At 40.0% G+C, this 27939-nt stretch overlaps 1 protein-coding gene across 4 annotated transcripts in view; it reads right to left on the bottom strand.

Annotated features, from left to right (window-relative positions):
- The window catches only part of TMTC1 (transmembrane O-mannosyltransferase targeting cadherins 1), a 261487-nt gene that overhangs the window by 216890 nt on the left and 16658 nt on the right, over positions 1–27939 (bottom strand). For all 4 annotated transcript variants that reach the window (XM_007175694.2, XM_057556024.1, XM_057556025.1 and 1 more), the window contains exons 2-5: positions 24073–24250; positions 15500–15573; positions 12798–12974; positions 8590–8796 (exon numbers count right to left, since the gene is read on the bottom strand). In XM_007175694.2, coding sequence (XP_007175756.2) covers positions 8590–8796; positions 12798–12974; positions 15500–15573; positions 24073–24250 — 636 coding nt within the window. The remainder of the gene's footprint in view (positions 1–8589; positions 8797–12797; positions 12975–15499; positions 15574–24072; positions 24251–27939) is intronic.

Genomic DNA, 27939 nt, shown 5'->3' with positions numbered 1-27939 from the left:
AGGCTCGAACCCGTGTCCCCTGCATTGGCAGGCGGACTCTCAACCACTGCACCACCAGGGAAGCCCAAAAGCAAATCTTTAATGCCAGGATCCTCATGGAGACTGCTGCTTAGGGTGATTTCAAAATCAGTATGTATTTTCTAGATTATATATAAAGTAGTAAAGATCATGGTTTGAATAATGTGAATAGCATTAATAATCCATAAATCTACAACATGAAACACATCTTCCAATATGGCTATAAGGTCATCAATCTAAAAAACTAGTAAATTGTCTTTATTATTTGATTTTCAACCTAATGGCTTGTTTATTAAAGTGATGCTTTATTCAATAGTAATTCTAAATACATCAAAAACTTTTAATTAAAGAAAGTCCAGTTAGTCTCAGCAACTAAGAATAACTTTACACATACAACTTATAATGAGGATGGTATCCATCAGGTAAGAATAAGTGTTGGGGCTTCCCTGGTGGCGCAGTGGCTAAGAATCCTGCAGGGGACACGGGTTCGAGCCCTGATCCGGGCAGATCCCACATGCCGCGGAGCAACTAAGCCCGTGTGCCACAACTACTGAGCCTGCACGCTAGAGCCCACAAGCCACAACTACTGAGCCCACGTGCTACAACTACTGAAGTCTGCGTGCCTAGAGCCTGTGCTCTGCAACAAGAGAAGCCACTGCGATGAGAAGCCCGCGCACCACAACGAAGAGTAACCCCCGCTAGCCGCAACTAGAGAATGCCCACACGCAGCAACAAAGACCCAATGCAGCCAAAAATAAAAAAATTTATAAAAAAAAAAAGAAGTGTTAACACAGGCATTCTGTTTTCCTGCTAAACGTTGATGAAATCCATCTTTGTTACAAGAATGTTTTTTTCTTTTACAGTCATTTTCCTCTAAAATACTGTAAGCTCATAAAAAGAGAGAAAATAAGTAAATATCATAAACAAATCAAATCAAGACTATACCACTTTCATAAATACAACAAAGGAAAAGTGACCACTATAAAAAGATTTCTAAACAGTAATTCTTCCACACTGTCTTTGGCATAAAATAAGCATGCTGGTAGGGAAAGGTAAGTCCTAGCCCTACCATTTATGAAAAGCCACAACTAATAGCCATGTTAAGCTCTTTTCATGTATTCACTCATTTGTTCCTCACAATAAGCTCATAGAGCACCTTTTCTGTATTTTTTCAAGCATTTACATTTTTAACATTGTCACATTTAATCTAGAAAACATAGTAGCAGTTCAAAACATGTGGCAGACAATTTTCAGAGCAACAAGCTGGAAATCCCACCAAATTATCCGAAACCATCATGATCTATTGCCTAGTGTAGAATAATGTTCCCATGAAAGAATTATTTATGTATACCCTGAGTGTTTACAATGTTAAGATGAACTGATACTGCTTTTACTGCAATCACTCCACAACCTCTCAGCAGGCTACATTAAAAAAGATAAATTTAAAAAATATTCAGCTGGATGACAGCAGCTTTAACTAAAAGAGCAAAGAAATTGGCAGCAGACTCCCTACAACACCCTAAGGGCCCTACCTGTGTTCTGCAAAAGAAGGGAAAGATGTTTGGTGTCCTTGAAGTCACCCAGGCTCTAACCTGCACAGGACAGAGGTTGAGTATCCAATGGTGACTGGTGAGCTGACAGAAAACCATGAGGCCTGACATCCTCTTCTAAGAGCCTACTGTGGCAGTGACAAAATTGAATGCCAACCAGAAATGCCTACATTCTGATAGTTTTCTCTTTCAACATATGTCCCCATGAATCCAATTGGAAAGCAGATGCCTAAGCTTGATAGCTCTACACTGAGAAAGGAAAGAAAGAACTTATCATCCACTGACTGAAATTCACAGGGGATAGAATATTGCCAAGATTCGGTACCCAGTCAAGATTAAGCAGAAGGAACCAGGGGCTGTCAGCAGTTAGGAACTCTACCAAATGCTATCCGTAAATTAAAAGGAATTTTGCTCCTTAGCATGTGATTTATTTGGAAGAGGCTTTTAGTGCTTTTAGTGCTAAGTTCTGAATGAAGCCAAGAAACACTTTACTGAAATGATCCATTTTAGTGCTGAGTTCAGTTCAAGAAGCAAAGCAGATTTCAATAAGCTTTCAGGCAAACTCATCCAAGTCATACCTGCTTTACCATATACTCTGGGTCTGGTTCAGACGGAATAACATCACTCTCAACTAATGGTTAGGAAATAGTGACAGAAAAAACTCTCTTTTAATTCTCTATCCACAGAAGAGAATACCTCTCTGGTAAGTTCCATGTTTAAGAAAAGCTACTTTAAAAGAACTTGAGAGCCCATCTTGGGTAAATCAACCCACCAAAGAACGTTAAAGGCAGATTAATGATACTATCCCAATAAACACAGTTCAAAATTAAGAAGCCTGAAAACACTGACAGTTCTTTTGGAAAATTACTTTTTTATTTAAGTTTTTAAAAATAAATTTCCCACTATTTTCATCCTTCCTATAGCAAAACAGCAGCATTTGTTCACCCTTCCCAGGAAAATGTGTCCTTCTCCATAGGAGGACAAATGCCTGCAGCAATCACCCACCTCCCTTCTCCAGTGCCTTCCCAGCCACTAAGCAAGTCTGCAGTTCAGTCACACCAGGAGGCACTACCCGGTCTTAGTAAAAGCTATGGTCAGTTCAGTATATTAAAAAGAAACTGACAAGCTATGAAAAAGCTCAGGCATGTATGGGCCAAACGTAACAAGAGAGGATACCTTTTGGATATTGGGTCCAAATGATAGAATCATGGGTGTAAACAGTTTTAAAGTTGTTTAATAAGAAATAACTTTAACAATAATTATGCTAGTAGGTTTGGTCAGTTGTCTTTACACAAAACAGCCTGAGAGTTACTGCTTTCTTGGGTCCACCACCACCATGTGCCAAAATAAGTCATAGTGATCTGGCTGCAGCCACCTAAGAACTACATCTGAAGACTGAAGTATTTACACCATTGAAGAAGAGAGAGAATTCCAAAGCAAAATGTGGCCCAGCTCATCTTTAAACAAAGCAATGGAAATGAGGAAAGATGATCAGCAGCAATGAAAGAATTTGCAAAGTCTCTTTGAAGTAAGATCTTAGTCCATACCTACTTCCATAGGGTTGTTTGTGTTCTTAGCGTGGATTCAGCACTGAGCTTTACACTTACATTAAGAGATTTTAAAGTAGGGGAGGGGATTTATTAATACGAACCCATAAACTTCACTTTTAACTGTTGGAGATATTTTCTGTGTAGATCTATTAGTTTACTCCACCCCTCTTTCACTTGGTCATTTCATTTTTTTAAAGCGGTAACTGAATGAGATTGAAAATGGCCCATCTGAGATCAGTCAACCAGAAAGGTGTGTAAAATGGTGGGGGGATAACCCAATTATTCATCAGTAATTCAGGCTTTCAACACAGATTTTTTCCTGTCACCTGAAAATCTCATTTCACTAACTTACTAAGCTTCTTTCAAAGCTTACATGAGGCTGTTAATAATGATCTGAAACACATTTGCCCTACTCACAGGAGTTTAATCTACAAAGCATTTCTTACTTTAGGGAAAAAGAATACAATGCAAGGTCTACAGAAGTAAAGCATTAGAACGACACTTGAAAGATCAGTGACTCATTCCACCAGTGAAGGTCAAAATATTTACACGCTTCCTTAAGTCCTCTGAATTTAAGTTAATTATCTAACAGTTTCACTTTAGTGCCAACCTGTTCTCTAATCCTAAACCTGTCTTAGTTTCTTGATTTGCATGCCTCTGTGCAAGGCATACAAGAAAAACTTTTAAGACACACTGAAGTGAAAAATATAACCGCTGTCTTACCCACAAAGGTAGGAAACGAGCCCATTTTAAGTAAAAATATCATGATCATCATCCAGCTAAGTTTCATGAGGGCAGAGCTCTGTTTACTTCACTGCCATGTATTCCCAGCACCTAAAACATTACTTGGCACACAGGAGGCATTCAGTAAATACTGACAAATGAATGATTCATGACAGATGCTGCAGAGCAACAGAAGAGGAAAAGAGCAAGAATTTATTCAGCCAAGAACTGTCTTCAACACCAATCATAATCACTGTCATTTAAATGTGAAATCAATCAAGTCTATATATGAAAAATGACTACATATAGTTACAGATATAGGTATGAGTTACGAGGATAAGAGTTCAGGTAGAATTCACTGAGTTTTCTAAGGTGAAAGGGAAAATGTGTCCATGCGTGAATGAACTGGATATAATGAAGAGGGTAGGGAGAAGGAAGGTTTACATACAAAATATTTCTCATTTCACATGGAACAACTGAGTAAAAGGTGGTATCAACTGAAATTTCATCTGATTCCAGAGTGTATACTCTAAGTCCTAGGTTCTTCATTGCACTTGCTACCCGTAAGCCAATCACTAAGTCACACAGAAAAACAGGAAACTAAATAAATGACTTGCAGTAAGATTTTGGAATTCTCCTGTGTTTGGTAACTATAGAAAATATTTTACCTGATAGTATTTCGTCCAATTTTTTGACAGCCTAATGCCATGCATGCAATGTAAATACATACTAGCAAATAGTTTCGAAGTTCAAGCAAAAAAAAAAAAAAAAAAAATCTCACACAAACTTATCCCTTGCCTGCACACTACAGGTTCACCAGTTTCAGGATACATCCTGGTGTTTAGAAACCCACACAGGAATAATAATATTCATTATACTAAGCTACTACTAATGATGCTGTGGGCTGCCACACTGAATGGCCACTGTGTACCAGGCACCTATTTACATGTTTATTATGCAGGCTATAGCTTTGAGTCCTGACAAGCAATCTGAGAGTAAGGTGCCATGATTAGTTCCGCCTTTTGGAGATGAGAAAACTGAGGCTCACAGAGATAAAATAACTTGTCCAGGATCAAGTAAGTGAAGGAGCCATGATTTAAACACTGTCTGCAGAGATCTTCAGAACTAAGATAACATTGCCTCTTTGAACTTTTATTTTCTTTACCTGATCACCTTCTGACAAAAGGACACACACAGTTTTTAAAAATAATTTTGATACTAGTCAAATTTATAGTCAAATATATGACACCTTTCCTTTCCAAAGAAGGAAAATACATGACAACTTTCCTCTCCAAGAAAGGATAATGGTCTTTCTTGCCCACAAACATGTTAACTTACTAAGAACCTGACCCAGTTCCAGTTGTCCTATGTACTGCTCTCCAGACATAATTCTTTCTAAAACAGGCTGGTGCTCGGAGTTTAAAAAAAAAAAAAAAGCATGTCATTTAATTCAATGTATTACCACCAACACCCTATATCAAAGCAAGTCAAAAGGTGCCTCATTTGTTGACCCAAGGACGGCTGCAAGAATCTTCTACCCCCGAGAGTTCAACAGGGGGGCCAGCTCCACAGAGCATGAAACAAGTGTCCTGCCTCCTTCCCAAAGCCAAGTCCTCACCCGGGAAGCTGGACTTCAGAGCATAACAAACAGGCAAAAGCAAAGGATTAGGGGTCAAACAGCCTGAGTTCCAATACTGACGTTACCACTTACTAACTATGCAAATGTTTTAAATGACCATTTAACTTCTTCCATTTCCACCTGATAATGCAAACTCTAAGATCTACCCTAAACGAAAGTTGTGATGGCTGCATGGGACAACATGTGGGAAATGCCAGCCCACCTCCTGGTACATAGCGGATGGATCACAGATATAACGTTTTCTTCCCCTCCTGAAAGACCTTCTTCACTGGAGTGCTGGAGCTGACTCACACTGGCTTGCAAGAGATGACTATTAAATTTTCAGAAATTTTGCAGGCCAGTTATTAAATACAGACATTATTGAAAATTAAATTATATAACTATAATAAATCCTATGTATGTAAACATATTGTATATATTTATATTAATATATAATATATATCTTAAAATAAATGATATAAACTTAAATCATGCTAAAAACAAAGGTAGTAAGTACTCAAGGCTCATCACTTCCTAGTTCGTTTCCTTCATTTTACTGTTATCTATGCTCTTGAGGTTACTACGTCTATTGTCCATTGAGCAGTGGAAACGCTTCATGATGGTGAGCTGTGGCACACCTGTCCCAGCTCCACGTTCAGCAATGTCACATCTGTAGCTTCAAATCAGCCATGGTAAGAGTATTTACATGGAAATGGGCCAACACCAGTCAGGATTTACTTTCTCTGGAGAGCCAGTTATTAAGCATTTACCAGTGCACCCCTGGTATTCATACTTCATCTTATTCCTTTCTGCTCCTGCATCTTCCATCTCTACTCTCCACAAGTTATCTATCTACATACACACACCCATTAAACTGAAAATAAAAATGAAAACAAAAACCTAACACCCCTGGAGTTAACATCCTTTGCCCCATTCCTTCATTACCAAATTTACTGAAAATATTCTATTTATTCTTAATTCCAATACTTTCTTACCACCTACTCATTAATTTATTCATTTCACAAATATTTGAGCAACTACTCTTAGCCAGACACTATGAAAGGAACTGGGGATACAAATGTGATCAGAAGCCGACACGGTCCCTGCCCTGATGAAACTCAGTCACACTGCAGCCTGACTTATGTCCTTCCTTGAAAGTCTATAATGCGCTATTAATTCTTGTTTTTTCTCCTCCTCTGCCTTCCTTAAAAAAATTTACAATTTCCCCAAATATTCTGTCTTCTTTTCCTTCATGCCCTGTTACAGAAAAAGTCAAGATATCCTCAAGGTTTTGACTATTTATCTCTCTGCTTTCTTGCTCAGGAATTTCAAGCATTACTGTGATTTTATCCTTTCCCAAACTTATTTTTCCTCTAGCCTTTCCATCTCAGTAACTGACACCACCACGCACCCAACTACTGAAGCCAGAAACGCAAACATCCTTGTTTCTTGCTTTTCCCTCACCCCTTCACCCCAAACATCAGCAAGTCCTGTTAGATGTGTACCCAAAACTTATCCCAAATCCACCATATCCCCTCCACCTCAGTCTCTATCACCCTCGGCCAAGACCCTTTCTTTTCCCCTCAGTCTGTATGAAAGTCTCCCTGCTTTACTCTTGCCCCTTAATCATCCACTACAAGAAGCCAGTGTGAACATTCTTAATATAACCATTTTCCTCCACATTAAACAAACAACAACAATAACAAACAGAACCCTCTAAAGTCTCCCCTTTCCACTCAGAATAAAATCCAAACTCACTTCCATGGCCAACACACCCTTCACCATCTGGGCCTGCCCACGCCCTGAGTTCGCCCCTTTCAAACCCCACTTGCTCGTTACCCCAAGTCTGGGACCCTGTGCCCAGATCTGAGCAGGGCTAGCTCCTCCGTGAGGATTCTGTGGGCCTTCCCTGACCAACCAACATGAACCTGCCCCAGCCAGGCCCAGCCACCACTCTCCACCACACTGTTCATTCTTTGTTGGTTATTTAGTGTGTGCCCTCCTCTACTGGAAGGGAAGCTACACAGGGGCAAGGACCCTGTCTTCCTTATTCACCAGGACATCCCTGGTGCCTGGAACATGCCAGGCACATGGTAGACACTCAGTAGATCTTTGTTGATGAATGAATAAATGGAGCACGATCCAAAAGACAGGTTTCCACAGGAATAATCAGAAACAAAGACCCAGAAAAGAGGGAGTTTTCTGGGACTGCACAGAAGAATAAGAATAGCAATCTGCTGTTTAACTGCTAATAGTATGAGTCAAATTTCCATCTTTATTAAATTCTGACTTGCCCATGGCTTGAGCTATTTTAGAGGCAAGCTAATTTAATGAGTTCTGATAAATCTATGTTAATTTTCATGGCTAGGTCAAAAGATTCAAAAAAAGAGAGAAAATCCTGTGCTTTAAAGTTTTTCCCGTACCCTGGGAGATCAGCTCAGCGCTTTGTGACCACCTAGAGGGGTGGGATAGGGAGATTGGGAGGGAGATGCAAGAGGGAGGAGATATGGGGACATATGTATATGTATAGCTGATTCACTTTGTTATAAAGCAGACACTGACATACCATTGTAAAGTAATTATCCTCCAATAAAGATGTTTAAAAAAAAAAAAAAAAGATTTTCCTGTACCCTCAAAAACATTTCTGAGAGGCAGTGTCCCCTGGGCTTCCTCCCATACTTGTGCTGTAATAAATTCCTATCACACACCAAGAGCAGGGAGAGACAGAGCAGCAGAAGGTAGAGCTCTCCTCCCCCAGAAAACCAAGAGGCCTGCTCTCTGATGCCCAGGGCTCTTCCACCAGGGAAGCAGCAATACGTCTGCACTTCTTAATGGAGGCTTCAGAGCCTCACCTGCTTCTTCCAAATAACAGCAGACAGTAGGGCTTCTACTTGCTTCTTCCAGCTACTCCTTTCTCATCTGATCTAATATAAAGGAGGAAGGGAAAGAAGAAGAGAAGGAAGGAGGCAGGAGGAAGGGAGATGGGGAAGGAAAAAGAAAGAAGGAGGGAAACAAGTGTGGGCGGGTGTCACAAAGAACCCACTCGGCGCTTCACTTCTCCAGCGATCCCCCTGCAACAGGTGATGCTGGATGGTGAAAACACGCAAGGTCAAGGAGCCCAGCCCAGTACCTCATCAAGGACCACACAGCTCGAGGAGACACAGGGAATCCGCTGCTCTTGGGTTCAGGCGGCAATGGAGTGTGGCAGCCACCCCAAGCTCCTTTGTGAGGGAACCGCTGCTGCTTCCCATTCTCCCGGAGAGGGTGCGCTGGCGGTGCGGTGGGCAGGGAGCTCCCGGGCCGCTGTGGGCTGCGCTGATGGATGACCCCATTGCTCCTAATTGTGCACGGAATGGAGGGGAAACAAAGTCAGACAGAATGACAAGACTTGCAACAAGGAACAGCAATCCCTTGTCCCATTGCCTAGCCCTGTTCCATGGAAGCAACCGTCCACAAGTCTTTTAGCACTTCTGTTTCTGGTATTCATCACAATATTTTTAAAATACGATTAAATTATAAAATTATTTCTAATTTTAGAACTTGTCTTATTGACTTGCTACCATAGAAGATGAGGACTCAGTCCCTTTTACGTAGTCACCAATACACACACACACACACACACACACACATATGCACGCATGTTCACAACCACCCTCTTCTCTTCTCATCTTCCACATATATTTCTCTCATAATAAATATAATTTGAATTCTCATAACTCAGTTGAAGTGATATTCGGGATTTACATTATTATCATCTTGTGAAATGTTGTTCACAGCTGATCCACCCCAATGTATTCTCACATTTTCCTTCATGAATATTCTGAGATGATATAATTCATAACCACTAGCTGGGCAAAAATTTTAAAGTCTGATACTACCAAGTGATGGGGAGAATGTGGAACAAAGGGGATTCTCATCCACTGCTGCAGTCCAGTCATTTCAAAAGCAATGTCTCTGGCTCGCAGTGAACAAGTGAAATCACAGTTCACAGTGAGATCAACACAGTGAACGTGTATCCATCTGTGGCCCCAGCAACACTTCTGTGGTTATGCCCCAGGAGGTACGTGCACACAAAGGTTTCCTGCAGCATGCTATATAATAGCCAAAAATGTAAAAATAACCTAAATTCAAAATCCAGAAGGATGGATAAATTGTGATAAATACTACACAACAGTTAAAATGAATGAACTATAGCCACATGTATCCACATTGATGGATCTCAAAACCCAATGTTAAATGAAAAGAAAAGCAAGTGACACCATTTATATAAAGTCTGCAAGTATGTAAACAATGCTATCTGATATTCAGTGGTATATACTTATGAAGTAATAACAAGCAAACCGTCCTAGAAATGAAAAATGCCAAATTCAAGATCATGGTTATTTCTAGAGAGAGGGTAGGGACTGGGGTCAGGGAACGTTATCCTCTGCATGTTGGCAATTATATGCTAATTCCTTAAAAAGAAAAAAATTTAACTTTCAGGAGCTGATCTTTCACTGAAAATGTTTCTTCCTAAAGGTGATGTCAAGTAAAAGAAATCTAACTCTGTTCGTGTGGCCCAATCTTAAAATTTAGGAATAAATTGCTCTTCATGTAGGAGAGGGCTTCCAACACTTGTTTCTGTTGTTTCTTTCCTGTTGCCTGAATCACACAATGAAAAGACCTCAAGAACAACCTAGTACCGAGATGTTTATTCTAAATGAGCAGATAAGAATTTGCGTGTACGTTATTCGGGGAAAAGGGGACACGATTCCGTGAGATTCTCAAAGGGGTCAGGACCCCATAATACACACAGATCCTCTGAGCTGGTCTCCTGGTACGAATGTGAGCCCAGGCTCTGAGCTGCAGATGTCCTGGGGGGTCTCCAAATCCCTGTCCTATGTGCTCCATGGGGGCTCAGGGGTAACCCTGTGGCTCTGGAGTCACACAGACAGAAGTCCCAATAGGGGATGGGTGACTCTGGAGAGGTTACTTTCTATGCCTGCCTGAATTGTCTCCTGTGTAAAACGAGGGTAAAAGTTGTTGTGAGCAATCAGTGACTTCATACCTGTAAATGGTGTGGCCCAGTGCCTGGCACACGGCCTGCACTCAAGAGAAACTGTTATCGACCAGGTCTCCCTGTTACCTGCTCTCAGTTCCTTCTCACCACTTTCACAACTGTACTCAGTTACTCGCGTAATTACTTATGTAACGTCTGTCTCCCCCAGTATTGCTCTTTGAGGGAAGGAATCTTAACTCTCTTATTCTTGGCCAGGCACAGAATGAGAATGTGTTAAGTGGGCGGAAAGAATGAGCGCCTCCACCTATGCAGAGATGCTGGTGGTGGTGAGAGCTAAAAGTTACTAAAACAAACAAACAAACAAACCCTACAGACTATGAGCTATGCAACATCCAAGCTACATATCAGCAGTATTGTTTTTTTCATAGAATAGAACTTCTAGCAGTTTGGTATAATGAAGGCCAAGAATAATTATTAAAGGAATAAAAAAGACAATTATTCTCTTTGAAAAAAGCCTAGCTCAACAGTGACCACATGAAGAAAAAAGGAGTGTAGCAACCATGGGCTGGAGAGACCTAAGACCAGAGGAGATATGACTTCAAAGATGAGTGTAAACAAGAAAGAATGCTGCCTGCCATCATGTTATCAGCCGCTGCAGCCCGCCTGGAAGGTGCGCTGAGGGGAATTCAGGATGGAGAAAAATAGGATACTGACCCTAGAGAGTTGAGATGCATATCAAAGGAACAATTTTAATGAGCCCAGACTCTTGCATCTTCCCATATATAGAAAAGCACTGAAATCATTAACTTGACATGCCTGATTTTTTGTGATTAGCACTAATCTTTTGAGTTTCGACTATATAGTTGCTTTTTTATTTTTCTTCAGCAAAAACTCATACATCCCGGCTCCTCCCTTACCTCTTTGGAACAGTCCCTCAGAGCTATCTGAGAGTCTGCCTTCTCAGGATATAGTCCTTAGCAATGTCCCCAAATAAAACATAATTCTCAACCCACAAGTTGTGTGTTTTATTTCAGTCGATATGAGGTTAAAATATCTCTGGGCTGAACCAAAGGCGAGGGTCTGCAGGCACTTGCCACATCTTCTGCTGTCAGTAGAGTGAAGCAGAAAGACGATGGGAGGCAGATACAGAGAGGATGCCAGAAGAAAGTGGAAAGCCAGAGGGGTGGATAGGCTGCTCTCTAAATAGTAAGGTCAGCAATGCAATTACTGCCACGGGTGGAGAGGATACAGAGGAAAGGCATTCTCACATAAGCCTAGGGGAGGTGCTTTGGCTCACAGCTTTCTTGGCTTGAGCTTGGATCAAAATGATACCTGGGCTCCTTCCTTTTACATGCCTCTGAGATTTACAGAGAGCCAACAGAGCACTAAAATCTATTTAAATTATCTCCAAGTATGCCCAGGCAGGAAGGTGATCAGAATTTAATGACTCATCTCAGCTTGTTGCCACTCACTAGCACTGCTCTTATCTTTATGTCAAGAAGTATAAAGAGGTAGGGAATGGGCTAAAAAGACAGGATTCTTTTTTTAAGATAAAATTCTTCATCGGACAAGGCCGGAGAATAAATCAGTTACATTTATTAAAAGTTCAAATGTAAGGGCCTTATAATTAGTGAAAAATAGTGTCTGCATGTCAAATTGTTAGTAATTATGGATTTGATAGAGGAAGAAAATTATACTATGTACTTGAACTTTTAATATGCCTTAGTCACTCTTATCATCTATAATCCACAGGATAATATGAATGTGCCTTGATTTTTTTTAAATGAAAATAGGCTACTAAATAAACTTGTTCTTTAACTTGAATATGACGTGTAATTATTCCCGTATGGTTTAGACTGGCCCTCTGTGGAATTCCAAAAGGCCCCTTCCAAAACTCTTAGGTAAAAGCATCATCCTTAGAGCAAGTAAACAGACTCTAATTTAGCATTTGAAGGCAGAGATTCAAGTCAAGCTGTTAACAAACTGTTACCATTTGTAACTACTCCCCTGTGTGAATCAAGATTTCTCAGTAGTATGCAACCAAAACAATCTGGCGATATAAACTGGCAATTAGCATTGATACTTTTCAATTCCAAATTTGGGGCTCACAAAAACTTTATAGTTTTCATGGATTATCATAAAAGTGTGAAGAGTTTAAACATATATCATGCATTTATCCTAAGGAAATAAGCCTTACTATATGATAGTCTAAGATGAGGTTACATTTAACAAAATGTTATACCTCTATTTTTTTAATGAGAGTTTGCAAACTATTGATTTAAGCAACTCTTCTCTGCACATCATGGACTGCTTGACAGCAAAACTTTAAAATGACTTACGATTTATCATGATTGTGGGATAAAGAAAAGAGATCATAAACCAAGCACACGCCGAACACCGTGATGCCTGTCTCTTTCACCAGCATCGCGCAGGTCCCCAGAAACAGACTGAGCAGCAGGAAGAAGGGAGAAGCCGTGGCAGGGAAACATTCCCCAGCACAACACTGGTCCACACTCCTGAAAAACAAGGTTGAGTTGCTTTTACTCTAAGAAGAAATGTGGGTCGCTAAGAAATAACCACCTTTTAAAGGTAAGATCTAGCACCAATTTCCTTGTGTTCTAAGTAAGTAGGTGAGCAAAGATTTCTTCAAGAATGTTCACCACAGTATTATTTAAAATTTGCAAAGATGGAAAAAAGTAAATGTCCAACAATGCTGAATTTGGTACTTAAATTAAGGCATATATAAATTCTGGTAAATTATGGCATATAACAAAGGAACACTAAAAAGCCATTTAAAATGCTACCATAGAGATGTCTTTAGCGACATGGAAAGATGTTTAGGTGAATATATTTTAAGTGAATACTACAGGTTACTAAGCCACATGCATGAACTCTGGAGCCAGGTTCCCTGGGCTCAAATCACAGTTCTGCTGTTAACTAACAGGGTAACATGGGGCAAGTCAGTTGCCTCCCTGTGCCTCAGTTCCCTCATGTGTGAAATGGGATCACAGGGTTGTAGGGAAGATTCAGTAAATGACTTATTACATGTTAAGTGTTTATCATTATTATTATTTCTGTGAAGGCGTTTTATATGCTTCTGTACAAAGAAATCAGTGGATATATACCAAAACACAATCATCATTTCTGTGTTTTAGTCTTTTTCTTTTCTTCTGGCTAATCTGTTTTTTTTTTGTTTTTTTTTTGTTTTTTTAATTGAGGTACAGCTGATTTACAATGTTGTATTAGTTTCTAAACTGTAGTTTTAAATTTATTTTTCATGAGAATGTATTAGGTAAAGCTTTTCTTTTTTTTTCTCAGCATAATTTCCAGCAGGGATTTTCTAAAACCCTCCAGTTGCTGTAAAGTCTTTTTTCACCTTACAAAACAGAGTCAGCCTCACACCAAGAAATGCCACTGTTCCTTCCGCAGGTGGCACACCAATTTGCTCCTACTCTTTTGAAGGCCAATATATCTGAAGTGGTGACGTCTTACCCTTACTGTTACGTCTTGGAACAATCACCTAAATTACATGCCAAATTTGTAGGAGACAGGCTTTTTCTCCGAAGCTGGTTTATAGCTTAAAATTACTCAAAGTGCAAATGGCCTGCACAACAGAAAGCTGTAACAGTGTGGCTTATTACCACACAGATATGGATATGCTGCGGGCCCACTCATGTTCCCAAATTTATCAACACAGAGAAGAAGCCTGAGAGATCAAGTTCAAACTCAAAAGCGATTATTAATCTTGTTCTCACACCAGAGCAAATAGGAAACAACTGTTGAATTCGGGTTTATATTTTTAATATTTTCACAACACTCTTTTATATACCTAGCAATGCAGTGGGAGATTACAAAGCCAGCACTAGAAGCCTGGTACTATATTAAGAAGAGACTCTGCTCTTAAAGCAAAACTTCATAAAGCTTAATTCAGTCCATCTTTGACCCAAGGTCTAAACTGGTTTACAACAAGGTTTCTCAGTTTCAGCACTACTGGTATTTTAGGGAAGATGATTCTTTGTTACAAGGGCTGTCCTGCACACTGTAGAATCCTTGGCCTCTACTCACGTGCCAGCTGTGCCTCTCCAGTTGTGACAAGCAAAAGTACCTCCAGACATTGCAAATGTCCCCCTGGGGCAAGGTGGGCAAATTTGCCCCCTGTTGAGAACCACTGGTTTAGAACAGTGTTCCTTGGAGTCACTGGGTTTTATAAGATTATAGGCCAATGAACTGACCCAGAGATCAAGGTTCACAAATCCTTAACCAGGCATCCCTCCACGAAGCAGGGCAATGTGGCTCACTGGCCCCCTTACTCCTGGGCCACCCTCTGAGTCACCTGCCCCCATTACATTCATTTTTTACCCACCCCTTTCCCTATGTGGATATGTCACGACTCAGGTGAGAATCTGATCAGTCAGGGGGGAAGGGGCAATATAATGGGAAATTGTTTTATTGTTTTTCAGTCTACCAAAGCAAGAAGCTTCTGTATTTTGATGAAAGGATGTGCAAACTGGAAAATACTACTTTCAATTCAGCCTTGTTATTTTAAGCTTTGAGCTACTTTAATGAGGATAATAAAGAGGAAAAAAACAAAACAAAACGTAGGACCAAAATGAAAAGGAGAAATTAAACAAATCATAGTTAAATAGAAGAGAGGACTAGACCCAGTATATTTTGGCTCAGAGCTAAGATTTCAAATTCCATTCTCAGTAAGAAACTACAAGTAAGAGAAATCAAGAAGCAAGAGCTTATCTTCCCAGCACTGGGAGAGCAGTCCTTTTAAAAGGCTATGACATGGTTCAGAATGTGGCTGGAAGAGAGAACAGCCTAGCTTTTGGTAAGGAAAGGGTTTCCTATTCCAGGTCTCCAAGAAGCTCACTGGGCAGTTCACTGCCAAGAAGCCTCCCTCCTCTCTCAGGCAGGAGCTCAGAGTCAACACACACACACACACACACACACACACACACACACACACACACACACCAGAAACTCCCAGGGGACAGCATGACTGTAAACAGATAAGGGCATTCTTAGCCGTACATACCTACTGTAGGAGAGAAAGGCTAACAGAAACAGCAAGCATGCCAACACGTCAGCTCTGCCAACAATTCCGGCCACCTAGAAAGTGTGAAAAAATAAAAACCTCAGAAAACCACGTTTAGAAACCCATTACAGAAATGTTATTTGTTTTCAGAGGAATGAAAGGAATAATAAATTAGAAAACACATTTTTCTTTAAATTCTGATATATGACTAACCACTTCTGGTTATATTTAGCAATAATTTTAAAGAAGGAGATAAAGAGGAAGGAAGGGGCAAGATTTTCATGCTTAACTTCATTTTTAACCTTTCTTCTATTGAAGATCAATTCACAGCATCAAAGTATATTCATTTGCTGGTTTTTTTCAAAACTATTTTTTTTGCGCAATGACTGAGTGCTGGACACTGTGCTAGTCTTTGGGCATCAGAGTGCTAATGGAACAGAGGATGCTTACAGAGCACTGGGAAAAAAATAAGACAAGAATGGGAAGGAGCATGAACTCATCATCGCTATGTGTGAGTGTACGTGCATGCGTCTGTGTTTCTTAGCAACATCACCAAAAGGGTCTGAAAGCAAAATACCCCAGTAGCGAAGAGCCATCCTGGCACTAACCACAGGCCATTGCTCCAATAAAGAAAACATGGGCCCCTTGGAGAAGCGGCTGATTCCAGGGTTGAGACTCGGGAGATACAAGAGGATTTGGATCATCTTCTCCTGTTAGAAAATAAGTGCTCAAAAAATGACAGGTACATGTCAATAGGACACAAAAGCCAGTAACAATGGGCTCCCACTGACCAAATATGCAACAATTTGAACATCATAATAAATAAGGACAGCAATAAATGATAAACCATTGTCAGTTACAGTAATTAAGACAAATATATTAATAACACTGTATATTATATATAATCCTAATATAAATTTTAAATTACATTTAAAGATATGACTAATATAATAGAAAGACACTGAAGACTGGTGGCTGTTCCAAACTTAAGACTAAAGGAGGCTAAAAAGAAACAGTGACTAATGGCCTTGGTTTTAGAAAATATACAACGAAATTATTAAGGTGTAAAGGAGCATGAATTATGCAACCTACTCTCAAATGTTTCAGAAAACAAGTAATATTTTTATATATTGAAGGAGAAGAAGTGGGACGATGATAAAACATATGCTGCAAAATGTTAAAAATTGGTGACTCTGGATAAAGAGTATATTGGTCACTACATTTTTTAAGCTTGAAATTATTTTTTTTATTCTGTTACTTCAGAAAGGGACTGAAATGGAAGAAGGATGGGGACAGATGGCTATTTATAAATCTTTGTATTATTTCACTACTCAAAACATGGGTACATTTCTCTTAATTTTTTGAAATCCAGGAAATAAAACTGTAAAGGAAAAAAACGGGGTATGGTTCAAAGAATGCTTCAAAGAAAAGGTCACATATGAGGAAGAATTCGCAAGGGAAATGAACAGACTTGACATTCAGGCACAGAAAACAGCCTTACCCAAATCACAGAAGACCTGAAGCCCATGGTGTGTTGGAGAATCAATCAACAATTAATAGTGAAAAATAGATTTCTGGGAAATATACCTATAAATATCTTCATATAATAAGCAAATTTTGCAGTCATAAAGGAGAGGCAATGACACACACATGGAGCTAGACCAGGGGTCCCCAATCCCTGGGCCACGGATGGTACTGGTCTGTGTCCTGTTAGGAACCGGGCCGCACAGCAGGAGGTGAGCGGCGGGTGAGTGAGCGAAGCTTCATCTGTATTTACAGCCACTCCCCATCACTCACATTACCTCCTGAGCTCCGCCTCCTGTCAGATCAGTGGAGGCATTAGATTCTCATAGGAGCGGGAACCCTGCTGTGAACTGTGCATGCGAGGGATCTAGGTTGTGCGCTCCTTATGAGAATCTAATGCCTGATGATCTGAGGTGGAGCTGAGGCGGTGATGCTAGCGCTGGGGAGCGGCTGCAGATACAGATTATCATTAGCAGAGAGGTCTGACCGCACAGAGACCACAATAAATCAATTGCTTGCAGACTCATATCAGAACCCTATCAGTGAGTAGCAACCGAAAGCTCAGGGCTCCCACTGATTCTGCATGATGGTGAGTTGCATAATTATTTCATTATATATTACAACAGAATAACAATAGAAATAAAGTGCACAGTAAATGTAATGCGCTTGAATCATCCCGAAACCGTCCCCCCACCCCCACCCCTGGTCCGTGGAAAAATTGTCTTCCACGAAACCAGTCCCTGGTGCCAAAAAGGTTGGGGACCGCTGAGCTAGACCATCCAAGGCTTGAATACAGGTTCCTCTAACCATCTGAGGGAGATTCAACTTTGTTATCTTTAAGTTCTGAGATTTGGTTTTGTTATCTTTAAAATGAGTATTACACCCCCTAAGTCACGTTACATATACAAAGTGCCCACTCATTGTTGATGCCCTTCTTTCTTCTTTTTCCCTGCAGAGAAAGGGGGTGAGACTCTTAACAGTGAGACGGGTTTTTCTGCGTGATGTATGGAAACCATTGTTTTACTTTAAGGTTTACATGTATGATATTTTATGTTAACTCTATTAGATAATCTAATATGTCTATTAGTGACAGTGTGGTTTCACCTCAGTGTCAAGGCCCAGCTCAGACTCACAGTACGTAAAGCAACAACTGCACACGGTTCACTTGTGAAGCCCAGGTCTGCTCAGGCTACAGCACCGCCCCTTTGAGCACTGAGCTCAGCATCACCAGCAAGGCCTCTGGGAGGTTAAACAGAGAGCCCAGCTCGCCAGCAACAAAGTCCTGGGATCAGGCCCAGGCATCTGGGCCCACGGGGACACCCATCACAGCACAACTGCTGTGGCCAACTCAGACAACAGCAAGACTCGCAAGCTGATATTGGGTGTGGCAAGCTGGAATGAGGCAATCGCAAGCTAGGCAAGCATAACTAATGCCTTCAAGGAGCCTGAAGCCCTGCTTCTCAAACTGTAGGCAGTTAGCTCTGCCGGGAAACAGCAGCGTGTGCCAGCTGGACGTGCCCAGATGTGAAGAATGGAGTGTCCCTTGGAGCAGAAGCTCAGAGGGGGTGTTGAAATGTCAGTGCTAACACTGAGAGACTCTGCTGCCAGCTCCAAACCACCAAGCAGTCACTGAACACATACTCTATATCCCTGTTAAGCTGGGGTCTCTGGGACAAGGGGGTTAGTGTCTTAAAAACAAGGTGCTTGTCATCAACTACTATATGTCCAGACCAGCCACACAGTGAGTCAATTCATCAACATCATCTTGTTCAGTAATTGCATGTTTCACGCCGGTCAACAAACATTTAACAAGTGCCTCCTATTTGCCAGGTACTATGCCAGCTGGAGGGATAAAACCTGCCCCAAGCAGTTAACATCTGGTGAGGAGTCAAAGAGGGTATTAAGAGGTTACAAGGGAACTGCATGTATTGTAAAGAGGAGAAATTACTGCCATGAGAAGACTGAAGGCATTAATTTGGACTGTAGGATCTGGGAAGGCTTCGTGGAAAGGCTGGACTTATTCACTGAGACTTAAAGGTCAAGCAAGGAGGACTTCAGGAAACTCAAGACAGCGGGATGTGAATCCTGGGCCAGAAAGGGAATGCAGAAGCATTCCAGGCAGAGGAAAGAGAGTCCTGAAAGCATACTGGGTGTTCCTGGAAGGGGAGGTTAAAGTGATGAGAGCATGGAATAAATGAAAAGCGGGTGGGAGTGGGCAACAGGAAGCAAAGATGGAACATCAAGTTGGCACCCCTTGGGCTTGATCCCGTGACAGTGTAGGCTGAACCTACAAAGGAAGTACAAAAGGACTTGGTCAAAAATACAAAGAGATGGAGAGCACGTATTTCTTCCCTTAAGCTTCAGGTTTCCATCACCAAGCAGGTAGCTGTAACCTGGGAACTGTATTCCTTTAACAAATATTCAAACATTTGAAAAAAATCAGTGAACATAATTGAGTAGAATTCAAATAATGTAACATTCAGATCTCCTAGCAGGCTTAACAGAACCACATGTGGAAACTGCCAAGTAAGGACTTAATTTGCCCCCAAAACTTGTTATTTCTTGGACTATCGCTATTATATTATATTTATTAATTATTTTACCTGCAAAATGAATTCTATTGGTGGCAGACTGAGCCAGGAACACACACTTAATACACAGTAACAGCTGAAAGCCTAACTGGCTGATTAGATCATGACCAATTTTCTCCTAAGTACTCTTGTCCCAGCGGTGGAAATGTCAACCCTAACCTTCAACTCCATGTGTCAGCATTTCCTGCTCTTGCTTTTGACTTGACATTAGTGCATTCCTTCAAACAGTAATGCCTCTATGATGATTGTTAAGTTTTAATTCTCATAGGAGAATTACAATGATTTCCCCATTTTCCCAATTTCTCTACTGATTTTTCTCATGATTCAGGATTCAGAAAAACATAAATTTCCCAAGAAATATACTGTCAGGAAACCCAAGAATCACAAGGCCTTCAATGAGGAAAGCTCTAGGTCTACCTTATTCACTGCTATAGCCCTGCACTGATTGACTGTATTATAGTCACACAAATTTTTGTTGAAAAATTACATAAATAAATGAATTTATTCCTCTCTACTTAAACTGGAAATAATTTTTCCCTTCGCTGGAATTTCAGTTTTATTACAACATATTGTTTTGTCTTGTACGTATTTATGTGTATGCTCTTTGCCTTTTCTAGGAGCTTATGAACAAACCGTGGGTAGGGACCCCACTGCCCACCCACATACCCCCTTGGCACCTAGCAGAGGGTCTGCACTAAGCAAGCACTCCTTTAACAATTTGTTGGTTATGTAATTAAGAAAGCAAATCCTTAATCATATCAACATGTTTACACTAAACCCTCCCCCCCAATTTAAGCCCTCCATCCTTCCTGCTATAATTTATGGTCTCATTCTTGTTCTTGTTTAACAAAGAGGAGACACATCCTACTAACTCCCTCTTTCATCACACTATGGTCTGTTTTTCTTTATCTTAAATAATGTATCACTATGTTTTCATAACACACATTTCTTTTTCTCTATTTCTCTGCCCTCCTTTCTAGAAACCTGAACTAATATCTATAATTAAATAACAGTCTCTTGATTTTACTTTCCAGTATAGTTTATTATATAGGTCAAATTTCTTTGCCTTCTTATGCCTCCCCCATCTCCTTGTGAATGCAAATAGTTTCTTTAACATTTTTCCCTAAATAAATGTCTAGTTCTCAGGCTCCTTTGTCCCCATAATTGTGTTACCATGGATTTTTTTTTTCCGATTAGTACAAAAGCTGCTTGAAACCTTTTTTTTTTTTTTAACATCTTTATTGGAGCATAACTGCTTTACAATGGTGTGTGAGTTTCTGCTGTATAACAAATTGAATCAGCTATACATATACATATATCCCCATATCTACTCCCTCTTGAGCCTCCCTCCCACCCTTCCTATCCCACCCTCCCTATCCCACCCCTCTAGCTGGTCACAAAGCACCAAGCTGATCTCCCTGTGCTATGCGGCTGCTTCCCACTAGCTATCTATTTTACATTTGGTAGTGTACATATGTCAATGCCACTCTCTCACTTCGTCCCGGTTTCCCCTTCCCCCTCCCCATGTCCTCAAGTCCATTCTCTATGTCTGTGTCTTTATTTCTGTCCTGCCCCTAGGTTCTTCAGAACCATTATTTTTTCTTAGATTCCATATATATGTGCTAGCATACGGTATTTGTGAAACCCTTTCTTAAAGGTCATTTTGCTAACAGGATTTTCCTTTTTTCTTAGAACTCCAGCTAGCTCATGATCACACTGCCTGAGATTACCTGCATTTTATGCTCTCCCTCTCTGCAAGCACAGAATTAGGTCTGTTCTTATGCTACGCATTTGTTCTTTCCTACAAACATTGTCTCCAAGGCACTCTAAGCACAAATTTTTAACTCTACTTAAGAAATTATTTGTCAGAAACATAATATTGTCGATGGGCTTAGATTAAAACATTGCCACTGACCTGGTGTCATATATTCTATACGGCTAGGAGTAGTGGTCCTTGATTATTTCTCTTCATCTAACAATCATATTGAAAACTTATGCATTGCTATCATCTTTTAAAATTCACATCTAAAATGTTTCATCATGATTTTAAATAATTCAAAGGATCTAACTTCCTGTGCATTTTAGAAACTGACATTTTAAAATAATGCCATAATGTTACTCCTTTAAATGTACCAAATGCACCTGAAACATACCACAGCAATTTGAAGCTCGTCATGTTCCCCCCTTACACAAATATGAACAGGCTCGTCTTTATTTTTGTTTATTTCTTTTTATTTTATTTATTTATATTTTTTAAACATCTTTATTGGAGTATAATTGCTTTACAATGGTGTGCTAGTTTGTGCTTTATAACAAAGTGAATCAGTTATACATATACATATGTTCCCATATCTCTTCCCTCTTGCGTCTCCCTCCCTCCCACCCTCCCTATCCCACCCCTAGGCTCTTAAATGATAGACATTTTACACCCTTTCCCCTTAAACTCATATTTCCATTTTATTTCCCCCTCAGCATTTTTTCCTAATGTGTTATAGTTACATTTTTAAATATTCTATTTATTATCGCTCTCTGTAGTAAAAATACATATGCAATTAAATTTATTTTTTAAATTTCCTGTGATCAAAACACCTAAGTGCTGAATTTTCAATTTTGTATTATCAGCCCAATTACTATTATTTTCAATTATTAAATACATTGTAAGTTAGAAAAAATGATAAATAATTATTAAATATAAAAAATACACCTCTTAATAATACAGTTGCAGCAGCTTTCTTTTTAATAAATTCAGTTATCTATGACTGAATATTATTTTTTGTTAGAATAAGAAAGCATGCGGCATCAGTTCTATCCGTAGCTTTTGTATTTAAACACTGCTCACATAAATGAGGACAGAAGTAGCCATGTTATACAGTGACTTAATTCTTTGAACACCCAAGTTATCTGCAAAATCATAGTGATCTATCATCTTGCATAATGTTTAATGATCTACCAGCTGACAGTTCTATCAGGTTCTCCTTTAATCTGGCTGAAAGCAAATAAATGAAGTGTACCCATCATTAGAGTTACCTGTCATTAGATTCGTTTGCTTTCACAGTTTCTCAGAAGTACAGCAAAAAGGCTTGACCGCGACTTTGCAAAGGACTATTACTTATACTTAATTGCAAAGGACTATTACTTATACTTACAGGTACCTTGTTCAGTCCAAAATACCCAGAAAGGGCTGGGAAAACTACCCTTAAGAAAGTAATTTTTTATAAAATAATTTTCTTCTTTATCACTCGCTCTTTATCACTCTCACTTGTGTCAAAACCTTGAGCTTACAGATTTAGAATTTTATTTGTGGTAAACGTCCATCATATGGCCTAACCATTCCTCATTATCAAACCAATTGGCCAAATCAGACTTCTTGTGTCAGATCAAATGAACATATTATGCATCCCCATGACAACCAGAATCTCACAGGCCACCATAGCCTACTTCTAATGCCATGCTGCGTTCCTCACAGAAATATGTATAGACAGAAAAAGACAGGAAGCCCTACTTTGGGTTTATGATGCCTTAATTAGAGGAGACTTGGCTGACACCAATATATCAAATTGTTTCATTGTAAGGTGCCTGTTTGTGCCCCTGGGGCATAGTAAATGTATGCAAGACATTCCTTATTTTTCTTTAAGAAAAAGGCAACTGAAAGAGGAACAGGGAGAGGAGAATCAACTTGACACCTTTCCCCCAGGTGTGCACTCAGACCCGGATGTGAACTGTAGGAAAGTGTCCGGATGCAATCTGAGCCTCTGGAAACAATTCTTTTAAAACTGTGGTACCCACATACCCCTTGGAAAGTCTTCATCCACCCCTAGCAATACACATGAAATAAACCAACTGTGGTTATTGAGATGTGAAACAAGGTAGCTGGATGACGCCATCTTGGTGCATGATTAAGTCCATATTTTAAATAAGAACACAGATCTAAACTATCTATATTTTCTAAATAAATTTCTCATTATCCACCAAATAACTACAATTCATACTAAATAACTTGGAAAACTGTTGGTAAGTCTCCTAAATGCGTCTAACTTGAAGAATGTTAGTTCAACTTTTTATAGCCTCCCGCCTAGCACTTAACAGTTCTGCATCATGAATGTTATAAACATAAAGCAGAGTGAGAAAAGGTTAAAAAATTGTAGAGCATGAACAATGACTCAGCATAAGTATCTCAAAATGCCCCTTGCTGTTTAAAACACATTAGGACTTAAATTTTCTGCAAATAAAGAACTGTGGTCATTTATTACCACCTGTAATAATAACAGTGGTTATTTAGAAAAGCAGTGAAATCCTGAAGGTGCAGTAAAGGCCATTTGAACATTCAGGAAGAAAAGTTGTCAAGCAGAATGATTTATATATAAACACTTTAGTAGAACTTTAAATTCACATGGTTTCGAAAGGGGAAAAGGATCACTTTTTTGCTTCATTATTTCATTGAGTTCCAATGACACTCACCGCCTCTGTGTGAACAGGATGCACAGCAAAAAGCAATGCTGTAAGGAAAGCAAGTCCACGATTCTTGAAGACAGTTTTGTCACAGGTGTACATCAGCACAAGGGTCACTAGGCAGTGTAAAATGACATTTACTGCATGAAAGTAGAATGGGTTCATGCCAGTCAAAAAGATGTTTAGCCTGTAAAAACAAACAAAAACTGAATTAGCTACAAACAGAACATAAGCACAAGCAAAGGGAATCCATCATTTTAAAAGATGTTATTCAATTAATTATTTTTAAATGATTCCCAATATCAGGTGATTCTGTACATTTGAGTATAATTTTTTTCCTATCTAAAAATTTTGCTATCTGCAGAAATCACTGCAAATGCAATACAATATTACTTCAGAAAACCGTGGCCTCACTGAGAAGGCAGGCAGACAGGCATGCAACCCCTTTTTCCCTCACTCCCTGGCTGATGCAAACACCCCCCAGTATCATGGCCACCTCTTCCTAAGCAGCTGAGTGTTAGAGGCAAGTCCACAGTGCTGTGGGTCAGAGCCATGGCCACCACAGATGAGAAAGAGACCAGGAAACTGCGGCTGTGGTCAAGGTTGAGACAAACCAGGCATAACTGTGTTCTCTCACCCACGGTGCCACCAGGAGCCAAATTTTCAGATTACGCACAATGAATCATCGTTAATTACCACTTCACAAGGGATCTTCAGGGCACCTATCCACAATTACCAGCTGTAGCAGAAATCATAAGGATGAGAAAGAACATAGCATTTCAGAATTTGTATTAAATGTTTTCTAACGTAAATTCCTATAGATCTCAGAATCTGAATTCTAGGATTACGACAAAGAAACTAAAAAGAGAACCACAAAGAGAAGGGAAATTAATTGTTCAACATCTTAAAAAACACTTTCCTAAGACAGAAATGCACAACAGAGAGACTTTGAAGGTAGCCTTTAATTTAAAAACAGGACAGAATGTCCCCAACTGAGTCTGTAGGGTTATAGAAAAGATACAATTGTATAGGGAATGGTTCTCTTGGGAGAGCATACACACCCTAAGCGGTACTGCCTACAGTTGTCTAGACTCCAGCCCAGTTCACCAAAACAGTAATACCACATCTTTATTCTCACCCTTCTGATCTGCTTCTCCTACACAAACAACTCCTGAAAAAAAAAAAAAAAAAAAAACACCTCCTGTTTGCCAAAAACAATTGAGAATCTAAAAGTCAACTTTAGCAATGGCATATGCATATTCTAAACACTTGACTTGATTCATACACAGCTTTAACCTACAGAATTTTAAACATCTCAGGCTTTATTTGGACATATGAATCTAAATGTCATAGTCACTTAATCAACTCAATTTTCATTCCCACTGAAGTAATCATGGCCCTAACTAAGCCTAGAAAAATGAATTGCTGTGAGGGATCCAACTCCAGGGCTCCAATGCAAGATTCCAGACAGCTGTGTTGACAGACCCATGAGTCTGCACACACCCCAAGGTCCTTAAGATAGGAGCCTGGTGTGAAATAGCTCATTCAGAAGGAAAGAGGAAAGGGCAGTGAACTAGGGGAATGGCAGGTCCAGCTAAAGAAGGGAGAACAGCATCCCTCCCATTCCAGTACAAGAGGACGCCCACAGGCCAACAGAACTGCCGGAAATCAGAAAGCTCAGGATGGCGGAGCTGTGAGAAGGACAAGATCAAGTCCCTATCTGCGGGGAAGGAGGGTGCAGTTCCCTGACAGCCCATCCCCCTGAGGTTCATTTTACACTGTTTCTCACTGCATCAGGCTGAGTTTTCCAGACCAGCTAAGCCATTCATTTAAAATTCATTCACACCCATCTCAATGAGAGAAAACAGGCAATCTCACATCTGGTAGGTGGGTGTCCAAACTGAAGGGTCTCTAGGTTGTCGACATGTATCAAAGGCTTTAAAAATTACACAACTTTTGGCCAAAAATTCCACTTCTAGGAATTTTCTGTAAGGAAATAACCAGAAAAGTGTTCAAAAATATATATACATATATATGTGATATTGTGATATGGTAAGAAATATATATTTTGATCTTCATCCCAACTCCTGGTCAGAGACCCTAAAACCTTTGTAATTTCCGAAGTGATAAACGTGCTAGGAACATCTTTTGTTTTAATATTTGGTCTCTGCCCCCAAGTTCCTGGCACTGGGCTCGTAAATTCCTTGCAATTTCCTACGTGATAAGAGCACTGGGAGCACCTTTTGTTCTAATACTTGGTCTTTGGCCCTGGTTCCTGACACAGAGCTCCTAAATCCCCTGGATTCCCTGGGAGATAGGAGTGTCTTTTGTTCTAATGAGGTGACTATTCCTGGGCTCCTGGATGGCTTCAGGATGGGGGCTGGTCACGAGAAAGATCACTTGCGATTATAAGCTTGGAACTTTCAGCCCCACCCCCATCCTCAGGGAGGGCATAGGTGAGGGAGGCTGAGTTAATAATCGATCATGCCTACGTGATGAAGCTTCCATAAAATTCCCTGAACTATGGGGTTCGGAGGGCTTCCAGCTTGGTGAACACATCAACATGCCCAGAGAGTGATGCAGCCCAACTCCACAGGGACAGAAGCTCCTGCACTCAGGACCCTCCAGACCTTAGTCTGTGCATCACTTCACCTGGCTGTTTATCTGTACACTTTATCATACCCTTCTTTATGTAATAAACTGGTAAACATAAGTGTTTCTCTGAGTTCTGTAAGCCGTTACAGCAAATTATCAAAGCTGAGGAGGGTTCTGGGAACCCCCAACTTGTAGCCAGGTCAGACATAAATGGGGGTAACCTGGGGCCCCAGTACTTGAGACTGGTGTCTGAAGTGGGGCAATCTTGTAGAACCAAGCCCTTACCCGGGCGGATCTGATGCTAACTCCAGGTAGGGAGTGTCAGGACTGAATCGAATTCTAGGACACCCAGCAGGTGTCGGAGAATTGCTTGGTGTGGGAGCAAACTCCCAAAAGAAGTCTTGTGAGTGTGAGTAGAGGAAGAGAGGGGAATGTTCCTGTCAATCTAAAAGATGCAGCTCACTGTGTTAATTACAAAAACAGCAATACAGAGAAGGAAGGACACCTAATAAACCAAAACCCTTATGGATTTGACTATTCCTGCACATCTTATACTTTAGATCATAACTCTGGATTACAAATAATAGCGCTATTTCTAAAAAGAAGACAAAAGACCTATTATTTTTCTAATTTATTTGTTATTCAACCATTTGGAAAGTAAAAAGCATCACTGAAGACGGCCGACCATATTACTATATTACCACACTTTTATGAGGTACTTAACATACATTCCTTTCCCCTTCCAAAATGATACAAAATAGTAGGCATGAGTCACCTTTGTGTCCATATGTATCATATCTGAAAATGTGCAGATATTATCCATATAGATTATTTCTGGAAATTGGTTAGGACACAGTGCTTGGTGTTTTAAGTGAATTCAAGTAGATGCCAAAATATTTTTTTTTTAATTGCTGAATGGGGAACCACTGCAGTGATGAAGTAGCAGTGTGAAAGCCTCACATGGTACCTGACACTAGTGAAGCTAAGCTTTGAGAAATCACCAAAAATCTAGAATTAGGAGAGTTTTCTAAATGTCTAAAAGATGGAGGAAGAACTCTCCAAATTATAGACAAGTGAGCTTAAGATGAAATGATGACAAAATTTTAGAACTTATTCTATTTGTGAGCACTGGAAAAAGAATCTCTGATTCTGGGAGCCAATAGGGGTTCACAAAAAGGGAGTTAACTGACTAATCTCACATGCTAATAGGAGAGGTGATGTGATAGATGCATCACATCTTTATTTTAACAAAGACATTTATCAGAATCTCTCAGGATCTCC

The sequence above is a fragment of the Balaenoptera acutorostrata genome, chromosome 11 (genome assembly GCF_949987535.1).
Source record: "Balaenoptera acutorostrata chromosome 11, mBalAcu1.1, whole genome shotgun sequence".
In the NCBI taxonomy this organism is placed as follows: Eukaryota; Metazoa; Chordata; class Mammalia; order Artiodactyla; family Balaenopteridae; genus Balaenoptera; species Balaenoptera acutorostrata.
This window is presented reverse-complemented; position numbering and strand designations above follow the sequence as displayed.